This window comes from Mobula birostris, chromosome 17 (genome assembly GCF_030028105.1).
Source record: "Mobula birostris isolate sMobBir1 chromosome 17, sMobBir1.hap1, whole genome shotgun sequence".
NCBI classification, from domain to species: Eukaryota; Metazoa; Chordata; class Chondrichthyes; order Myliobatiformes; family Myliobatidae; genus Mobula; species Mobula birostris.
In genome coordinates this window covers 24,819,663-24,840,876 of record NC_092386.1, presented here as the reverse complement: position 1 = coordinate 24,840,876, position 21,214 = coordinate 24,819,663, and the positions used below count along the sequence as shown (strand labels likewise).

The window sequence follows — 21,214 nt, the reverse complement described above, 5'->3', positions numbered from 1 at the left end:
AGCTTCATTTGTTGTTGTTTTGTTGTTGTCACTATTACATTCTATGAACTTGGTAGGCATGCTATGTTGCTGCTGGAAAGTGGGGCAGCACTTGTGAGCTTTTCCCAGCCCATCCTTAGGTTGTGTTGGTTGTTAATGCAAATGATGCATTTCACTTTATGTTTTTATGTACGTGTGATAACTAAAGGAATCTGAATCTGATCTTTCTGTGACTCCAGCATGCCAGGTCGAGATGTCGTTGGACAATTACAGAACATCCTGAAGGTGAAGGGTGACCACAGGTTTTGGTGAATATCTTGGAGCTGCCCACCTTGTTCGAAGTTTCTGAAACACTTAACTGCACTCTTGATAGCTTCAGGATGACGGAAGTGTTACAGGAGACTGGGGGATATTTGAATTAGTTTGGTGAAACTCTCCCCTGCAGATGAAGCTGAAAAAGAAGATGAAGCAGGTGCAGGTGGTTGGAACTGTGGAAGCACGTGACCTGTAAACTCATTCAGCTCGGGAACAGGTCCTATCCTCCTACTGATGATCATTTACCTTAACTCTATATAAATCCTATTTTGCTCTCCACAAATTTCCTTCCACTTCGACCAGACTGATCATACCCTCACATCAATGGCAATTTACAGTGGCCAATCAGCTTCTCAACCAGCATATTTCTGATTTGTGACAGGACACTGAAGCAGGGACCCAATCACAGACCAAGTACTGTGCGCACTGTGATATTTACTGAGTGGCAAGAAAGTCAGCATCAAAGTTCAGGTGGAGATCAAAAATTCGAGAGAAATCCAAAAACCAGAATCAGGCAACAGGCAGAGTCAATATTCAGCCGGACAGAGTTGAAATACGAATGCTAGAAAGGCTCAGGAAAATTCACTGGCACAATGTGGCAACAAATAGGTGAAAACACAGGACTGAAATACACTGAGCAATAAACAGAGAGGCAGATGATAGGTGGAGCACAATGAGACAGAAGTGGCAGCAATACAGGTAATAATGAGAAACAGATGAGAGACAGAGTACTCAGTAATACAGGAGCCGGAGTAGAGCAGGAGTGGGGACAGGAGCACATGACAAAACAAAACCACAGACTGACCGCTAGGGGGAAACACACAAAAGACAGAGTTCATCTGGAGGTACTGACAGCTAAGGAAATGGTAGCGTAGAGGTTGGTGCAAAGTTATTACCACGCAAGCACGGGGTTTCAGTTCCGCTGCTGTCTGTAAGGAGTTAGTCCGTTCTCCCCGTGACCACGTGGGTTTCCTCTGTGTGTTCAGATTTCCTTCCACATCCCAAAGGGTCAGTAGATCAATTGGTGAGACAGCTGTAATTGGGCTTGTTGGGCTGGAGGGCCTCTTACTGTGCTGGATCATTAATAAATAAGCATGGAGAACATCCAAACTTCACAGGCAGTATGTCCAGGTCCATAGCCCCCTGAGAGGGGCAACACAAGGAGATAGGCAAGGAAGGTGTAAGGCATACTCGTCTTCATCAGTTGGATCCAATTTGTTCGATTTGCTCTAGAGTGCTGTAGACTGAGCAGAGAGCTGATAGAAATTTCTAACGTTATGAGGAGCCTAGATAGAACAGATAGTCATGAATAGACACGATAGACACCGGAGGGCATAATTTTAAGGATTGTGGGGCAGGTGGGGGAGTTTGAAGACATGTAAGGCAAGTTTTTTTTTTACACAGAAACTGGTAGGTGGCCTGGAGAACACTACTAGGGGTGGTGGTGGAAGTAACCATGTTAGAGGTGCTGGGAGTCATTTAGACAAGCACACAGGGAGGAAGAAGAATTTCTTTAGTCAGAGGGTGGTGATCTGTGGAATTTGTTACCACAGGCAGCTGTGGAGGCCAAGTCATTTAAGATGGAGATAGATAGGTTCTTGATTACTCAGGGCATGAAAGGTTATGGGAAGAAGCCAGGAGATTGGGCTGAGAGGAAAAATGAATCATCCATGATGAAATGGCAGAGCAGACTCGATGGGCCAATTGGCCTACTTCTGTTCCTATATCTTATGGTCTTAGGACACACAGGGACTGGAGGGAAATGGGTCACATCGGGATTAGTATAATTTGGCATTGTAGTTGGCCCAGATGTCATAGGCCTAAGGGCCTGTTCCTGTGCTGTCCTCTATGTTCCAGCACCGGAGATCAGGATTGAACCCGGGCTCCTGGAGCAGTGGGGAGCATCTCTGTTAGTTGATCACTATGTAAATATTTTCACTTGGAGGGACTGGGCTGAAGACAATATAAATGCAACATGGTACCCAGGCTGTGAACATTTTCTCAAAACTGACAAAATGAAAGATGATATCATTTGATAGGTTTTATTTTAATATGAGAAGATGCTGGTGAATTTATGATCAATAGAGAACAGCACTGCAAAAGCTTGCTGAGTGAGCTGCAATTACACTGGAAGAAAGACTTTGAGACTGACTCATGTTTGAGACTGTGGACTTGTGGTTGAAGATAGGATTTCTTCAAGTAACTAACCTGATCATAAAGGGAAAACATGAAATTTGTTCTGTGGCAGGAAACACCAAAGATCAGCTTCAAGACATCAGGACAGAGTGCAAGTGCAAGATATACTCAGTGGCCACTTTATTGGAGACTGGAGTGGAACCCAGTGTGGCCGTCTGTTGCTGTAGCCCATCCACTTCAAGCTTCACTGCACACCACTATTGTAATGTATGGTTAGTTGAGTTAGTGCCGTCCTCCTGTCAACTTGAAATAGTCTGGCCTTTCGCCTCTGACCTCTTGTGGTAAACTATATATATATATATATGTTGTAACTGGGTTACCTGTCTGGACACGCCCCTCTGCTGACTGCTCCTGTGGCTCCTCCCACAGACCCCTGAATAAAGGCAATTGTGCCATTGCTCCTCCTCTCAGTCCAGGGGCAGATACTCAGCATGGTGGAGGTCACATTTTATTGCTAATAAAAGCCTTTCAGTATTTACTCTACTTCCAGTCTTTTGGAGTTATTGATAGTGCATCACCTCTGTCATGAACAAAGCATTTTTGCTCACAGAACTGCTGCTCACTGGATGGTTTTTGTTTCTCGTACCATTCTCTGCAAACTCTAGAGACTATTATGCGTGAAAATCCCAGGTCAGCAGATTCTGAGCTACTGAAACCACCACATCAGGAACCAACAATCATTCCAGGGTCAAAGTCACTTAGATCACATTTCTTCTCCATTCTGATGTTTCGTCTAAACAACAACTGAATCTCTTGACCGTGTTTGCATGCTGTTATGCACTGAGTTGCTGCCACATGATTGCCTGAGTAAATATTTGCATTAGCAAGCAAGTGTACAGGTATAGCTAATAAAGTGAGAATAAATCCTGCAGAAATTTCTGGGAGTGACAGATAAAACTGTAAGACAAGGCTAAAGAAATTCAAAGGATACCAGGGTGGGAGAAAACGTGAGTTTCACAAAGGAGAATTTCACAGAAGAAAATAAGGAATGTGTGTAAAGATTAATCATTTTGCAAACAAGTGCTTCTGGAAAAATTCATCCATACATAAAACAACCAAATACAATTTCTCTTCATTGATGAGGAGTATATTGCACTCAAAGTTACATAAGATTTCAAACACTGTAATATTTACATGGAGTCAGCAAAAGACTTTGAACTTGCAAAGGTGGAACTATTTAAATTTGTGCATATTGTTTATGGCTCTATTTACAGCATTATGTCTATCATGGTGTCAAAATAGTTGTTGTGCTGCGTCTAGTGGGGTAGTGAAGTGGGGAGTGCTTGTCACTCTCATTTTCAGCTTCCACTGCTGGCTAGCAGTCATGCGAAAAGGAGAGCAGAATATGCAGGTTTCTCCCTGCCAGTAGGCCATAAGACCATAAAACATAGGAGCAGAATTAGGCCATTCAGTCCATCAAGTCTGCTCTGACATTCCATTATGGCTGATCCCGGATCCCACTCAACCCCATACACCTGCCTTCTCACCATATTCTTTGATGCTCTGATCAATCAGGAAACAATCAACTTCTGCCTTAAATATACCCATGGACCTGGCCTCCATTGCAATCTGTGGCAGAGCATTCCACAGATTCACTACCCTCTGGCTAAAAAAATTCTTCCTTATCTCTGTTTTAAGAGGTTACCGCTCAATTTTGAGGCAGTGCCCTCTAGTTCTGGATACCTCCACCATAGGAAACATCCTCTCCACATCCATCCTGTCTAGTCCTTTCAACATTCATTAGGTTTCTAAGAGATCCCCCTGCATTCTTCTAAGTTCCAGTGAGTACAGGCCCAAAGCTGCCAAACGCTCCTCATATGTTAACCCTTCATTCCTGGAATAGCCTCCCCAACAGCAAGCCTCAGGTAGTGCCTCCTCGCTGGTGACACATGGAAACTGAACTCCTTTTGAACAGACTGAACTACAGAGGATGGGGGGGTGGTGGAGGTCTAGCCCCTGCACATGTAGCACAAAGGCCCATCAGCGTGTGGACATGCCCTGGTGCTCGTGAACCAAATCCCCAGATATGGGTAACTAGCCCCACTGCCTTGTGGGCAGCCTCGGGAGAGACAAAGGCTACAGGAGTAAACCCAGACAGCAAATCTGGAGTGCAGCCTCTAAGGTGGCTGGACGTCACTGCCATACTGGGCTGCCAGACCTCTAATGAGATTGCTAACAGGGCTGCCCGGTCACTGCCTACCACTGCGAGCGCTAGCATCATGGATTGAGTAAAGTTGGAGAAACGATGCTTATTTTTTAAAATCACGATCTCTCACATAACCCCTAGCAACCTCTCATCGAATCCTGGTTGAGAACTGTGTCATTCCAATAATTATAAAAACAATTACTTCCACTTTTTTTTAAAAAAATTCATAATTGTTACTGGTGTGACTTAAATATAACTTATCAATATCATTACAAACCTGGATGTTGTCCAAGCCCTGCTGCATGTGGACAAAAACTGATTCATTTCCTCAGGACTTATGAAGTAAACATGAAGCAATCATCAGTAATGATCTATGTTTTTGACCTGATCAGACAGGATCATTACTGAGGATAGTTGCATCTAAATCATTACCCAAAGATGGCCTAGTACTAAGATGTTTAGCTTCAGTGTGTGCAGATTACAACTCTAACCAGTTGGGAAGTATTTCTTGGATTCCTATTGATTCCACATTTACCGGCTTCCTTAGTGCCAATAGCTCTCGCCTCATCTCAAGAATTTAGCTCTAATGGTGAAGTTTACATCAACTCATACAAAACGCTGGAAGAACTCAGCAGGTCAGGCAGCATCTGTGGAAAGGAATGAACAATCGACGCTTCAGGCCGAGGCCCTTCATTAGGACACCCAGTGCTGATGGAGTGTTTCAACCAAAACATTAACACTTATGAAGTCTCAGCACAAAATGTCGACTGTTCATTCCTCTCCATAGATGCTGACTGGCCTGCAGAGTTCCTCCAGCATTTTGTATGTGAGAGTCTGGATTTCCAGCATTCGCAAAATCTCTAGTATTTATGAGCTTTGCAGCCAAGTGGCTCTGCAGAAACCAAAGTAAGCTAAACAGAAAGGCATTAATGAGCAAGTACTGCTGATAACACTGTCAACATTTCCATCATTCTCCCAATTTAAGGATAAATGAAGTGATAAGTAGTTAGATTTGATCTTTTTTATCTGCTTTTACAAGGTCGGACATGCAAGAACAATTTCCCACATTATTAGATAAATAGCAATATTGAAGACCTACTGCAGCATGCTACATGGCATCTGTGGGCATGCTATGTTGGCGCTGGAAATAGAGCGACACTTGCAGGCTGCCCCTCCAGAATATCTTCAGATTGTGTTGGTCGTTGACGCAAAAGATGCATTTTGCTGTTTGCTTCAATGTATGTGTGAGAAGTAAAGCTAATGAATTAAGACACATCTGGTTTTGGAGCACAGTGGCGCATAGGCAGCATTACAGCCTTTAACCTATCCCATATATTCCAGATATCACATGAAGTAAATCAAATTAGCTGAAGAATTTATTATGCTATAGGCAGCAGAACAACTTGGTGTGTATGGCTGAAAATGTCACATTTGGTGAACAAATAGTGGGCAAATAACTTCTTGCCACCTATGGGAGTAAGAGTAGGTTCTCCAGCCCCTTGTGCCTGCTCCACCATTCTAACTGATGTGCTCTGGAGTTGCATCTTCAAAAATCCTTGGTAGAGTCGCTGTGACCTATAATTCAGAAGGTATTCTTCCTTCATCTTGGTCACTTATTGTGAGAATGTTCCTCATTTCTAGATTTCCCCACAAGAGGAAATATTCCTTGAGCATCTACTCTGCAAGTACCAAAAAGATTTTACATATTTCAAAGAAATCAACTTTCTTCTGAGCTCTAGAGAATGTAGGCTTAAACTTCCTTATACCTCTTCACACCTGGTATCAGTACAGATGGTTTGCGGTGTCGATTCCTTTGGTTTCAATTTACGGTCTTATAATTAGCTGTGCACGTAAGCCGCAGAGGCTGCTTTCTATCTACATTGATGCTGAAGTTTCCTCGCTGTTGCCCTTACTGGAGAAGTCCCTCTATAATCTGAAGAACGAGCTGGGACAATCACTGAACTATGACTCCTGGATAGCTGTATTTCCAGCTTCCCAGATAGATTTGGGTACTTTCTATTACAATGTGAATATTGATTAATTTCACAAGATTATTATATAGTGACAATGCTTACGGTAAAGAAGTGCATACACACTCAATATTACCTACAAATCCAAACAATAATGTTGATTCTTTATACTTTATTGTCGACAAACAATTCATACTATGTACAATCATCACAGCGATATTTGATTCTGCACTTGTTGCTTCCTGGATTACAAATATTAAATATTAAAAATAGTAAAAATTAGTAAGTATTAAAAATCTAAATTATAAATCATAAATAGAAAATAGAAAAATGGAAAGTAAGGTAGTGCAAAACAAAAACCGGGAGGCAGGTCCGGATATTTGGAGGGTACAGCCCAGATCCGGGTCAGGATCCATTCAGCAGTCTTATCACAGTTGGAAAGAAGCTGTTCCCAAATCTGGCCGTACGAGTCTTCAAGCTCCTGAGCCTTCTCCTGGAGGGAAGAGGGACGAAAAGTGTGTTGGCTGGGTGGGTCGTGTCCTTGATTATCCTGGCAGCACTGCTCCAACAGCGTGCAGTGTAAAGTCAGTCCAAGGACGGAAGATTGGTTTGTGTGATGTGCTGCGCCGTGTTCACGACCTTCTGCAGCTTCTTTCGGTCTTGAACAGGACAACTTCCATATCAGGTTGTGATGCACCCTCGAAGAATGCTTTCTACGGCGCATCTATAAAAATTAGTGAGCGTTTTAGGGGACAGGCCAAATTTCTTTAGTTTTCTCAGGAAGTAAAGGTGCTGGTAGGCCTTCTTGGCAGTGAACTCTGCTTGGTTGGACCAAGTCAGGTCATTTGTGATATTGACCCTGAGGAACTTAAAGCTTTTGACCTGTTCCACTTGCGCACCACTGATGTAAATTGCGTCGTGCGGTCCACTACTCCTTCTGAAGTCAACAACCAATTCCTTCGTCTTGCTGACGTTGAGGGATAGGTTATCGTATTCACACTATGCCACCAGGTTCTCAATTTCCTCTCTGTACTCAAACTCATCATTACCCCAGATACGGCCTACAATTGTTGTGTCATCAGCAAACTTATATATTGAGTTCGATGGAAACTTGGCTACACAATCATGGGTGTACAGTGAGTACAGCAGGGGGCTGAGTACACAGCCTTGTGGGGCATGGTGCTCAGAGTGATTGTAGAGGAAAGCTTGTCCCCTATTTTTACAGCCTGGTTCCTGTCTGTGAGGAAGTTGAAGGTCCAGCTGCAGATCTGAGTGCTAAGGTCCAGGTTCCGGAGTTTAGGAATCAGTTTATTTGGAATGATGGTATTAAAGGCAGAGCTGTAGTCAATGAAAAGGAGCCTTACGTATGCCTCTTTATTCTCCAGGTTTTCTAAGGAAGAATGTAGGGCCAGAGAGATGGTATCTGCCGTTGACCTTTTGCTCTGGTAGGCGAGTTGCAAAGCGTCGAGTTTGACCGGTAGGCTGTGGTTGATGTGTGCCATAACCAATCTCTGGAAGCACTTCATAGCAATTGATGTCAGAGCCACAGGTCAATAGTCATTCAGGCATGCCACCTTGCTCTTCTTTGGCACTGGGATTAACGTTGCCTTCTTAAAACACGAGGGGATCTTAGACTGAAGCAAGGAGCAGCTGAAGATGTCAGCAAACACTCCAGCTAGCTCGCTTGCACAGACCCAGAGAACCTGTCCCGGGACGCCATCTGGGCCCGTCGCCTTCCTTGGATTTATCTTCAGGAAGGCCCTTCTAACGTCCTCCTCAGTGACAACGAATCCCTATGCCACCAGGTCTGGTTCATCCAGAGGGAGCGGGACGCTCCTCTTCTGTTCGAATCTTGCGTAGAATATGTTAAGTTCGTCAGGAAGAGAAGCGCCACAGTTATTGATATTCCCAGCCTTTTCTTTGCGCCCAGTGATCTCATTTAGACCCTGCCATAGTCTACTGGCATCCCTCTGGTTAGCCTGGGCTTCCAACTTGGCTCAATATTGCTCTTGGTGCCCTTAATGGCTTTCCAGAGTTCACGCCTGGATTCTGTGTAGCGACTGGTATCCCCAGACTTAAAAGCCGCAGCTCCAGCCTTTAAAAGAGACTTGACCTCATAATTCATCCAAAGTTTCCGGTTAGGGAATACTCGGATCGTCTTGCGAGACACACAGTCCTCCGTGCATTTCCAAATATTTAAGTCTGTGACAGCTGAGGCATACTCATCAAGGTTAGCTGCCGAGTCCTTGAATACTAACCAGTCCACCGATTCAAAGCAGTCACGGAGGACCTCATCCGTTTCCTCTGTCCAACGCGACACTACTTTTGACACCGTGACCTCCCGCTTCAGTTTCTGTTTGTAAGCCGGCAGGAGGAGTACGGCCTGATGGTCTGATTTTCCCAAGTGAGGTCGTGGGAAGGAACGGTACGCATCCTTGACTGCTGTGTAGCAGTGGTTAAGTATATTCGGGCCTCTAGTGGGACAGGAGACATGTTGGTATAACTTTGGCAGTGCCTTTCTGAGGTTGGCCTGGTTAAAGTCCCCGGCTGTAATGAGCAAAGCTTCAGGATACCTTGTCTCAAGTTCACTGATGTTGGCATACAGTATGTTCAGAGCACACTCTACGTCCACCTGGGGGAAAATGTACTGCTGTCAGTATGACCGAAGTGGATTCCCGTGACAGATAGTAGGGACGACACTTCACCGACAGGTGTTCCAGGTCTGGACTGCAGGAGCTTGTCAGTGCCACTGTGTCCGAGCACAACGCAGTGTTGATCAGTAGGTAGCCACCACCTCCCCTCATCTTGCCCAAAGACACCGTGCCATCCATCTGATGGATCAAAAATCCCTCCGGTCGGATGGCACAGTCAGGGGTGGCAGGGGAGAGCCAGATCTCGGTGAAACTCAGGGTGGCAGGGGAGAGCCAGGTCTCGGTGAAACCTGATATATTTGTACATGAGAATGTATGGATAATATTTAGCTTCTTGCTCTAGGCCATGAGATTACTGAACTCCCTACCACCACCTAGGTCTTATCACTTCTGAAGCGCCGGTAGCATTACACTGTTTACTTTTTAACTTGTGTCATAAATACACCTTATGCTAAATGTCAATCTTCTGGAATACATTTTATTATTTGTTTATTTATTTATGGTACTATTACTTTAAGTGCTGTGTGTGAGTTATATGTACTGTGTCATGCACCTTGGTCCGGGGGGAATGTTGTTTTGCTTGGCAGTATTTATATGTATGGTTGAATGACAATAATTTTGAACTTGAAGTTGTAAATAAATGACCATAAAGATGCTCCTGAGGAAATTGTTCCCAAAAGGAATCTTGTACTTTGTGGGTGTTGCACAAGAAAGATGTGCTTGTACTACAATATAATCTTCATCCATTCATGAGACCAGGCACTACACAGTAACATAGAAACAAGTTAGTTTATTTGAATTATATTCATTTTTTAAAAAATAATGGTAAAACTTCAGAAACAAAAACATAACTACACATTGCAGCAAAAGCCATAATGTTTTATGGGAAATAGATTTCCACTTTTCACAACTCCCTTCATAAGGTGACAATCAACTGAAGCAATAATGCCCACTACACACCTAAGTTTTTGAGCATAAATTGTCTAAAATGTTTCAGTCAGCACATTCAATGACTAATGAAAACTTTAAGTATTGTTTTTATAAATCATTTTATGATTGTAAAAAACGTGACTGTCACACAAACTAGGCTGACAGCTAACTGTCAGATTAATGAAGAGAAGTTTTTCTAGACAATGTATATTTTCATTCAAGACAATTGTTATATCAAGAATAACGCCTTACAAAGTGTGCTTCATGCCACAAAAAAAACATTTCTATTTCCCATACCATCCATAACTTTGTTACGTCTTTGTTTTAGTCCATTAGATTAAAACTGCTTGATCTCAGCATCAGCCACATTTATCTGAACCACACACAGAGATGGTACTTACCTTTTTGAGTAAGTGTAACTGCTTCCTTCTGCATTTAAGACATTCATTTCTTAGGTTTAAATTCTATATAATGGCCCCCTTCAATGCTTCTTGGGTTTCTGGCTGAGCTGGAGACCTGGCCTGTTGAGGTGTTTGAAAGCAGTGAGAACAGATCCATGTTAAGATTTTCATTTCTTCCCCATGTGGAAGAATTCTTTTCCATACAACTAATTAAGAATTTGCTCTTAAATTTCTTGATGCCAAGTTACATTCTACAAGCAATGGTGAAATATTTCAATAAATCAGTTCATGAACATGTTGCTTTCTATATTGCTTCAATTAAATTTCTAGCGTAAAGAGCCAAATGTAGCACTTTCATCCTAAATCATGATTATCTATACAGTGTAACAATCAAAAAGTTTCTTTCTTTCTCAGAAGGGTCAGCTATTCAAGAGTTAAGGTCATGTCAACTTGAGTTCTGAAAAGTTAAATTTTGTTTTAATGTCGGCACTTTTAGTGTTTATACTGGAATGACACAAGATCATAAAATTAGTACATTAAGTGGAACATTTTAAAACATTTGACCTGCATCCACTTCTCACAGGATGCTCCCATTAATGTTTTATGAAAAATGATCTCATTTATTTCCCATCAAAGAACAGACTGCATTGTATGCAATTTAATAAATAGATTACTAGTTTGTAGTTAAATTTCCTGCTTGAAAATGCTAAATCGTTCACAGTCTACCAAATGCACTTGTGAACATGGTTTATAATGAGACTAACGACTCAAACTAAATTACATAATGGTCACCAATAAACACCAGACAACACAATAGATCAACACTACAATTTTTAGAGTTATTTTAATTTTAGCTAATCTTTTGCGACAACACAGTGAAAAGCAAGCTACTTCCTGCACACAATTTGTAATTTCAATGCATGAAGCTCAATTTAACAGTTTTCCACCATCTTAACTAACAATCTTTGGCCATCATCTTAACTAACAATCTACATATGCATGTGCGTAATAATAAAACTTCCCATTCATTTTTACGGAGCTCTGGCTCATAGTGAAACAGTAAAATCAATGCTTTAAATCTTGGCATAATATTTTGAAATTGTATTGTTGATAATATATCTTTCAATATTTTATTAACAGGAAGAATCCTTCCCTAAGAGTTACAATCTCTGCATCATGTTTTATCAGATTAAGCAATATTATTTTTATTAAATATATTCTCTCTGATAACAGTTATACATTAAATATTCAGTTGCAATAAAATTAATTTGTAACTGGGAAGATGGTGATCACATTGCAATACGTATGCCAAAATGCAACATAACAATTTGAAATTGGCAAAAGCTTTAATTTGTATAGATTAGGTATGATTTGACAGGTATAATTTCCAAATATATTGAACTGCCAGTTAAACATGAAGCCAGAAACTAAACTAAAATAAGGAAAATTCTCAGCCTTTAAGTTACTTTTAAAAAGAAATGTTAAGATCAATTTGGGCCAACTACACTTAGGTACAGGAAATATATTATTTTTGCTCAAACAGTCTTAGGAAAAAAAGTACATAGTTTCTTTCATATACTTTTAAATATAATGCTATGGAAATTATTTCTTCACAGTTTAGAAAACCACAGAACAATGGAACAAGATGCAAGTGCCTTTTTATACATACATCAGACAAATATTAAACACAACACTTTCTTCCCCTCTCTTTCTTCCTCACCATTCGTCAGTTTTTAAAGCATAACTTTTATCCTACTGAACTTCACGACATTCTCCAAGTTCTACTGGGACAAATCAAATTTGTGTTTCCATACATCTTCAGTAACTTATCCAAAAATACAGTTTCCAGAGTTGCTGCAACATGAACTGCAGAGAATGGGAGAATATCTAGGACTGAAAGAAGATAAAGTACGTTAGTAATTTTTATTTACCTTGCCAAGGATAACCCAGTTGTATTCCCACACAACTCTAAATGCATGCCTAAAAGCATTCAAGAACCAAATCATAAAACCCAAAAGAATGCATTAATGAGAGATCATCTTTTCAAAGTTATTATCACTTTACTACATTGAAAAGATCTGAACGGAGTGCCCAAACATTGTTAAAACTTCTAAAATTATTTCATTAAAAATGACAGACTATTTTACATCAAATATAAAGAGCAATCTTATCTAAAATTGTGAACATTGGATAGATTTAAACAAAAAGTACTGAAACCTTAAATTTGTGCAATTGTCAGTTGAAGACAGCCGAAATAATAGATAGGGCTGAACTGAAGATTGAAATATCAACTATTTTGAATACAACTTACATTTATAAATGGCATATTTAGACAAAGACAATCTAGCATAAAGAGAATAAATAAATTGATTTATTAAGGTCAAAAATGTCTGAAGATCAATGTTCCTTATGTTAATTCTTCTTTAAAAATGTTAAGTAAAATGTAATTAATGTAATTAAAATGCAATTTTCTATTGTCATTTATTTACATTTTATGACAAAGGAAGTCGATAGAATCAAAAGTTAGGCCTAACATCAAGAGTAAGATGGAGATAATAAATAACAAGGAAATCGGCAGAGATTCAATAGAGGTTTGGTTCTGGATATACAGTCAATTAAATTTTACTAGAAATAGAAAAGAATGCTTCTATCAGTAAAGTAACAAATACCCATAGATGATTTGAATAAGCTGTGATGATGAGGAATTAATGCCATTCAATGAGGTCTAGCCAACTAGACTACTGAGCCAAGAGTCTGTTGGTACTATTTATTGATCCTTGATAAGAGTGCAAATGTGGACAAAGACACATTCAGGCTTGGACAAAGCCGAGATGCATTCCGCATTAACTGAATCTCAGTCTCTGGGCCAGCAAATGAAGAATGATCACTCAAAGAAGACAGTGAAAGGACTTTCAGAATACACTGATGAAAAACCTTTTGGAATATTTTCAGAAAGGTATTTGATTTACAAATGAGTTGTAGTTCGCTGTATTTTAAGTGTCTATTAGCTAATTACATTATGTAATAACTTAGTTTTGCTTTATATGAACAAAAATTATTTTTACAGTATATAGAACTTGGTAATATAGAACTTGAGAAAAATACTAAACAATTTTTTTTTAAAAATTTACAATTAGATCACGGAAAAATTATATCAATTAACTCAAATGATAATAATGAGCAAATGAGCCCCATCTTTTCTCAAAATCAAATAAAGGTTCAAAGTTTTCTTTAGCATATTTTCTTTTCTTGCTGGCAGTTTGATGTTTATTTTTAGAAGCTTTTTGTATGACGCATGGCTCCGGGGTTGTACACCTAATGGGTTCTCTTTTTTTTTCTCACTTTTATAGACAATAGACAATAGGTGCAGACGTAGACCATTCAGCCCTTTGAGCCTGTACCGCCATTCTGAGATCATGGCGGATCATCTACTATCAATACCTGGTTCCTGCCTTGTTCCCATAACTCTTGATTCCCCTATCCATAAGATACCTATCTAGCTCCTTCTAGAAAACATCCAGAGAATTGGCCTCCACTGCCTTCTGAGGCAGTGCGTTCTACATCTCCACAACTCTCTGGGAGAAGAAGTTCCTCCCCAACTCTGTCCTAAATGACCTACCCCTTATTCTTAAACCATGCCCTTTGGTACTGGACTCTCCCAGCATCTGGAACATATTTCCTGCCTCTATCTTGTCCAATCCCTTAATAACCTTATATGTCTCAATCAGATCCCCCCTCAATCTCCTTAATTCCAGCGCGTACAAGCCCAGTCTCTCTAACCTCTCTGCGTAAGACAGTCCGGACATCCCAGGAATTAACCTAGTGAACCTACGCTGCACCTCCTCCACAGCCAGGATGTCCTTCCTTAACCCTGGAGACCAAAACTGCACACAATTTTCTGCTCAGTAGGTTTTTTTTGTTATCACAAAATTTTGTTTTCGATCTTTAAGATGATGGGTTTTTTTTTTGAGGCATTGTAAGTGTTGTTACTTCGATGTACTCATGTTATTTTTCCTGTATATACAATAAAAGGATTTGAAAAGAAAGAAAGTAATCCAAAGATAGCAGTAATAGGATGGGGAGAAATATCTTTCCAAAAAGTTTCCAGAGTAGGACAGGACCAGAACATATGAGTTAAGGAAGCTATCTCCCCATGACATCTGTCACACAAAGGGTTAATATGAGAATAAAAACGAGCTAATTTATCTTTAGACATATGTGCTCTATGGACAACTTTAAATTGAATTAGGGAGTGTTTAGAACAGATAGAGGAAGTGTTAACTAGTTGTAAAATATGCGCCCAGTCATCCACCGGAATAATAAGACCCAATTCCTTTTCCCAATCTGACCTAATCTTATCAAATGGAGCTTTCCTAAATTTCATAATATTATAAATAATAGCCGTTACACCTTTCTGACATGGATTAAGGTTAATTATAGTGTCTAAAATACATGTAGGAGGTAGCGTCAGAAAGGAAGAGAGTATAGTACTTAGGAAATTTCTTACTTGGAGGTATCTAAAAAAATGTATTCTTGTTAAGTTATATTTGTTAGATAATTGCTCAAAAGACATAAGGGAACCATCTAAAAATAAATCCAAAAACCGTGAAATACCATTAGTCTTCCAAGTTTGAAAGGCACGGTCAGTGGAAGAGGGGGGGAAGAATATGTTACCTAAAATAGGAATCGCAAGCCCAAATTGATTGAGATAGAAAAATTTTCGGAATTGAAACCAAATACGTAAGGTATATTTAACTATCGGGTTACAAACCAGTTTACAACGTTTCAATTCAAAAGGAAGAGAAGAAATTTCCAGTAATCTTTCCCCTTCAGCCCATAGATTGATTGCATTTCCTACTTTAATGGCGAAAAGATGTATTTTACAACATTGGAAGGAGATTAATGCTCCAACTACATTTTTTTGGTTTTCCCAGACGATACTATGCTTAAATCTGGAGAAAATTAGAAGTAATCTTTATGATTCTTCAGTTAAATTTAAACAGACTTGGAGATCTTTTATTCAACATTTTCATTTAATGTAACTTTTTTTTCTTTCTCTGGCCATATCTACATTCCCTTCTTGCTTTTTAACGGAGGTCGGGTTTGAGGACGTGATTGTTTTAAGTTGTTTAACTCTACTTGATACCTAGTTAGCCCATTGCTTTGCTTTGCTTTTTAGATTAGTTACACGGTGGGTTTTTTTTTGGGTTTTTTTTCCTTATTGACATGTTTGAAAATTAGTATACTATTATATTAGCTGGTTATTTTATATCTAAACTGCACTGTTTGTACTAATTTTTTTTGTATTAATATCTCTTATAAATTTATATTGCAACTGTGTATCAATGCCTATATGGTTTACCTTTTGTGTACTAATTCAATAAAAAGATTTAAAAAGAAAAAAAAGAAAGTAATATAGAACTTGCATGTAGTGCAATATTCTACAACATTTCAAGATGTTCAGACAATATTTTTTTCTGCTAAATCCTTTCTAAATAAAGCTGAAACGAGATTGCAGGTGAAGGGAAAATAATAGATTACTATCAATGTTCCTGTTACATCACAAGCAAATTCTAATGTTATCTTTTAACACAGGCTCATGTAAAATAATGACTGTAGATCACAATATTCCATTTTCTACAGGAATATTTTCGAATTGAAATGCAAATGGGTTAGGAGTATATCATACTGTTAAAATGTGCAATGTATGTAATAATATGTTAGCATTAACTATGATGGTGATGATTGTAATATCTGCCATTGTCGTGGTTAACATTTGATTAATGAACAGAATTACCTCCCCAAAGATGCCAAGTCTGCTTTCTGTCTGTGGTAGCTTCACCCCTATTGGAATGCGCTCCCAAAGCTGCAGCAACTGTTCTCCAACCTGTGGCTCTAGCTCCTAAATAGAACAGAAATCAAAACAAAGTCTTACCTTATGATGTCTTTTAGCACTGTCTCAAATAGTTTCTAATAACACACCACTCTTAGCCCATAGGAATACACATCTATGAAAATATGCATTACTCATTTGATCCAGTCCCTTTGAATGACAAAACTCAAAAATCCTTTTTTCATGAAATGCATATTTTTTGAAGTTCAAAGAATAGGTGAACAAAATATTAACAAGCTTAATTAGATTTAATAACAAAATATTTTCCATGGAATGCATATCTTTTGAAAATCATTGAATGGATGTACAAAGTTACTGATAAGTTGAATTAGTTTTAACATTTGCCAATTGCAATTAAAAGAACATATCAATTTAAAGAAACCCATCAATGAACCTATTCTGAACAAATGTTCACGAACAGAAGAGTAAACAAAATAAATTGACAATAAAGTCAATCAAGCTGCAAAGGAGGGTCAAAATACATTAAGATGTTAAAACAGCAAAATAACACAATAGTCATGATACATTAATTAATCAATGATATAAATCAAAGTAAACAGGTGAGATCCAAAACTACACAGGTGACCAAAACTAGAAACTAAATAGTCCAGATAATTCAACTTCAGGGATAAAAAGCAGGCAAAAAGAAAAAAGGATGGTGAATATCAATACAGTGGAAAGAAATTATCATGACTTGACAGATCGTAATGTAAAATCAATTCATGAAGAGCGAAAAAAAGTAGCTAAAAGCAGAAAACAGTGGTTAATGTTATTTATAGGCCAACAAATTGTACAGGTAATATTGGGTGTGGCATAAATCAGGAAATTGGATGTGCACATATCAGGGGTAATACAGTACTCAAGATCGAGCTTAACCTACAGTTCAACTCGACAAACCAAATGTTGCAATAACATGGACGAAGAATTCAGGAAACACATCAAAGATGAGGAATCAACCAGGAAAAGGGTTATTTTAGGTCATATTTTTAATGTAATGCAAGGGGGTTAATTAATATTCTGATTTTCAAAGAACCAACAGGGAAGAGTGACTACAGAATGACTGAATTTGACTTTGAGTTTCCAAGTGATATACTTCAGTGCAAAGTAGGGTCCAGATAAAAGAAACCAAGAAAGCAAGAAAGGAAGGTTGGCTGTGTTTGATGGGAAGAATACATTAAAATGTTATGACGTCAGTTACAAGCAGTTTACAATATCCCTGCATCTAGTTTTTTTTAAGATATTTACGAATTCGAGATTATGTTAGGAAATATATACCTATCTTCAAAGTTTTAGACAAACATGAGTCTCTGGAGGCAATAAATAAATTTGATCCTGTTACTCGTAGTGCGGTATCCTATTTTTATCAGATCTTACATAATGGAGCTCGGGTGAATACTGCAGGTTTTAAACAGGCATGGATGGATGAATTGGGTATAGAACTGACAGAGGAGGTCTGGGATGAGTGTTTAAAGAGTATACATGATTGTCCGGTCAACATCAGACACAGAATTATACAGTTTAAAGCAATACATAGACTCCATTATTCCAAAGAAAAGTCGCAGTTTCTACCCTGATGTTTCACCAGTTTGTAACAGATGTAAATCTGTGAACAGTAACTTGTCACATTCATTCTGGTCATGTTGTAAGCTTTATGCATACTGGAAAAGTATTTTTCACTGTTTCTCTGAGGCTTTTGGGAAGCGGTGGGAACCACACCCACTCATAGCCATCCTCGGAGCAACAAGCTCCATATCTTCAGCCAATATGTATGAAAAAATGGCTGTATTGTTTGGGATGGTGATTGCTAAGAAGTTAATCCTGCAAATGTGGAAAATGGACTCTGTGCCTACGTACAATCTGTGGCTGAGAGAATTGGCAAATACTTTACATTTGGAGAGACTAAGACTATGTAATGAGGACAGAGGGGACATCTTTGAAAGGATATGGGGCCCTGTATTGGACTTTCTTAGTCGTAGTCATAGTCATACTTTACTGATCCCGAGGGAAATTGGTTTTCGTTACAGTTGCACCAACCAAGAATAGAGTATAAATATAGCAATATAAAACCATAAATAATTAAATAGTAATATGTAAATGCCAGGAAATAAGTCCAGGACCAGCCTATTGGCTCAGGGTGTCTGACCCTCCAAGGGAGGAGTTGTAAAGTTTGATGGCCACAGGCAGGAATAACTTCCTATGACGCTCAGTGTTGCCTCTTGGTGGAATGAGTCTCTGGCTGAATGTACTCCTGTGCCCAACCAGTACATTATGTAGTGGATAGGAGACATTGTCCAAGATGGCATGCAACTTGGACAGCATCCTCTTTTCAGACACCACTGTCAGAGAGTCCAGTTCCATCCCCACAACATCACTGGCCTTACAAATGAGTTTGTTGATTCTGTTGGTGTCTGCTACCCTCAGCCTGCTGCCCCAGCTCACAACAGCAAACATGATAGCACTGGCCACCACAGACTCATAGAACATCCTCAGCATCGTCCGACAGATGTTAAAGGACCTGTCTCCTCAGGAAATAGAGACGGCTCTGACCCTTCTTGTAGACAGCCTCAGTGTTCTTTGACCAGTCCAGTTTATTGGACTTTCTTACGGGGTGAGGACTGAGGTTTTTTGGTGCGGTGCACCTCTGCTGTGTATGTTTACTTTTGCCTTTATATTTTTCTCCCTTTTGCTGCCCAATACTTAATTTGATTTTGTTAAGGTCGTGGTTTTTTGTGGATGTGCTGTATTTTTTTTTGTTTTTTGTTTGTTTGTAATAAAAAAGTAAAAAGAATATTTAAAAAATGGTATGACGTCATGCAGATAATGATGATATACAGGATTTAATAATTTAAAGCAATATGAGCAATTAGCAAAAACAAAACCTTTTGAGGCATAAAGACTTAAAAGCATATGTGATTCATCTGAGGCTGACGAGAAATTATCAAAAATCTAAGAAGCGTGTAAAATGCCAGGAATAGTAGTAGGCCTGAGGACTGGAAGCATTTTAGGACTCAGCAAAAGAAGACAAAGAAATTAATTAAGTCAAAATACCCAATAGTAACAGGAACATCCAGAAGCAGATAGGGAGACAGATTCTGGAAAGGTGTAATAATAACAGGGTTGTCGTGGTGGGAGATTTTAATTTCCCAAATATCGACGGGCATTTTCCTAGAGCAAGGAGTTTAGATGGGGTGCAGTTTGTTAGGTGTGTTCAGGAAGGTTTCCTGACACAATATGTAGATAAGCCTACAAGAGTAGAGGCTATACTTGATCTGCTATTGGGAAATGAACCTGATCGGGTGTCAGGTCTCTCAGTGGGAGAGCATTTTGGAGATAGTGATCACAATTCTATCTTCTTTACCACAGCATTGGAGAGGGATAGGAACAGACAAGTTAGGAAAGCGTTTAATTAGAATAAGATGAAATATGAAGCTATCAGGCAGGAACTTGGAAGCATAAATTGGAAACAGATGTTCTCAGGGAAATGTACAGCGGAAATGTGGCAAATGTTCAGGGGATATTTGCGTGGTGTTCTGCATAGGTCTGTTCCAATGAGACATGAAAGGATAGTAGGGTATAAGAAACGTGGTGTACAAAGGGAGTTGAAAATCTAGTCAAGCAGAAAAGAAAATCTTGCAAAAGGTTCAAAAAACTAGGTAATGTTAGAGATCTAGAAGATTATAAGGCTAGCAGGAAGGAGCTTAAGAATGAAATTAGGAAAGCCAGAAGGGGCCATCAGAAGGTCTTGGTGAGCAGGATTAAAGAAAACCCCAAGGCATTCTACAAGTATGTGGACAGCAAGAGGATAAGACGTGAGAGAATAGGACCAACCAAGTGTGACAGTGGAAAAGTGTGTATGGAACCGGAGGAGATAGCAGAGGTACTTTATGAATACTTTCCTTCAGTATTCACTATGGAAAAGGATCTTGGTGATTGTAGGGATGACTTACAGCGGATTGAAAAGCTTGAGCATATAGACATTAAGAAAGATGATCTGCTGGAGCTTTCAGAAAGCATACAGGAAGGAGATTGCTGAGCCTCTGGCAATGATCTTTGCATCATCAGTGGGGTCAGGAGAGGTTCCAGAGGATTGGAGAGCTGCAGCTGTTGTTTCCTTATTCAAGAAAGGGAGTAGAAATAGCCCAGGAAATTATACACCAGTGAGTCTTACTTCAGTAGTTGGTAGGTTGATGGAAAAGGTCGTGAGAGGCAGGATTTATGAACATTTGGAGAGGCATAATATGATTAGGACTAGTCAGCATGGCTTTGACAAAGGCAGGTCATGCCTTACAAGCCTGATTGAATTTTTTGAAATGTGACTAAACACGTTGATGAAGGTAGAGCAGTAGATGTAGTATGTATGGATTTCAGCAAGGCATTTAATAAGGTACCCCATGCAAGGCTTATTGAGAAAGTAAGGAGGCATGGGATCCAAGGGGACCCTGCTTTGTGGATCCAGAATTGGCTTGCTCACAGAAGGCAAAGACAGGTTGTAGACGGGTCATATTCTGCATGGAGGTCGGTGACCACTGGTGTGCCTCAGGGATCTGCTCTGGGACCCCTTCTCTTTGTGATTTTTAGAAATGACCTGGATGAAGAAGTGGAGGGATGAGTTAGTAAATTTGCTGATGGCACAAAGGTTGGGGGTGTTGCGGATACTGTGGTGGGCTTTCAAAGGTTACAGCGGGACATCGATAGGATGCAAAACTGGGCTAAGAAGTGGCAGATGGAGTTCA

General features: G+C 39.6%; 1 protein-coding gene across 5 annotated transcripts in view; it reads right to left on the bottom strand.

Moving 5' to 3' along the window:
* Positions 1 to 21,214, bottom strand: part of ythdc2 (YTH domain containing 2) — a 115,899-nt gene that overhangs the window by 17,728 nt on the left and 76,957 nt on the right. For 3 of the 5 annotated variants that reach the window (XM_072281400.1, XM_072281401.1, XM_072281403.1), the window contains exons 30-31: positions 16,386 to 16,490; positions 10,717 to 12,481 (exon numbers count right to left, since the gene is read on the bottom strand). In XM_072281400.1, the coding sequence (XP_072137501.1) occupies positions 12,476 to 12,481; positions 16,386 to 16,490 (111 nt within the window). In that variant the 3' untranslated portion in view covers positions 10,717 to 12,475. The other 2 variants (XR_011889512.1, XR_011889511.1) reach the window with 2 other exon arrangements.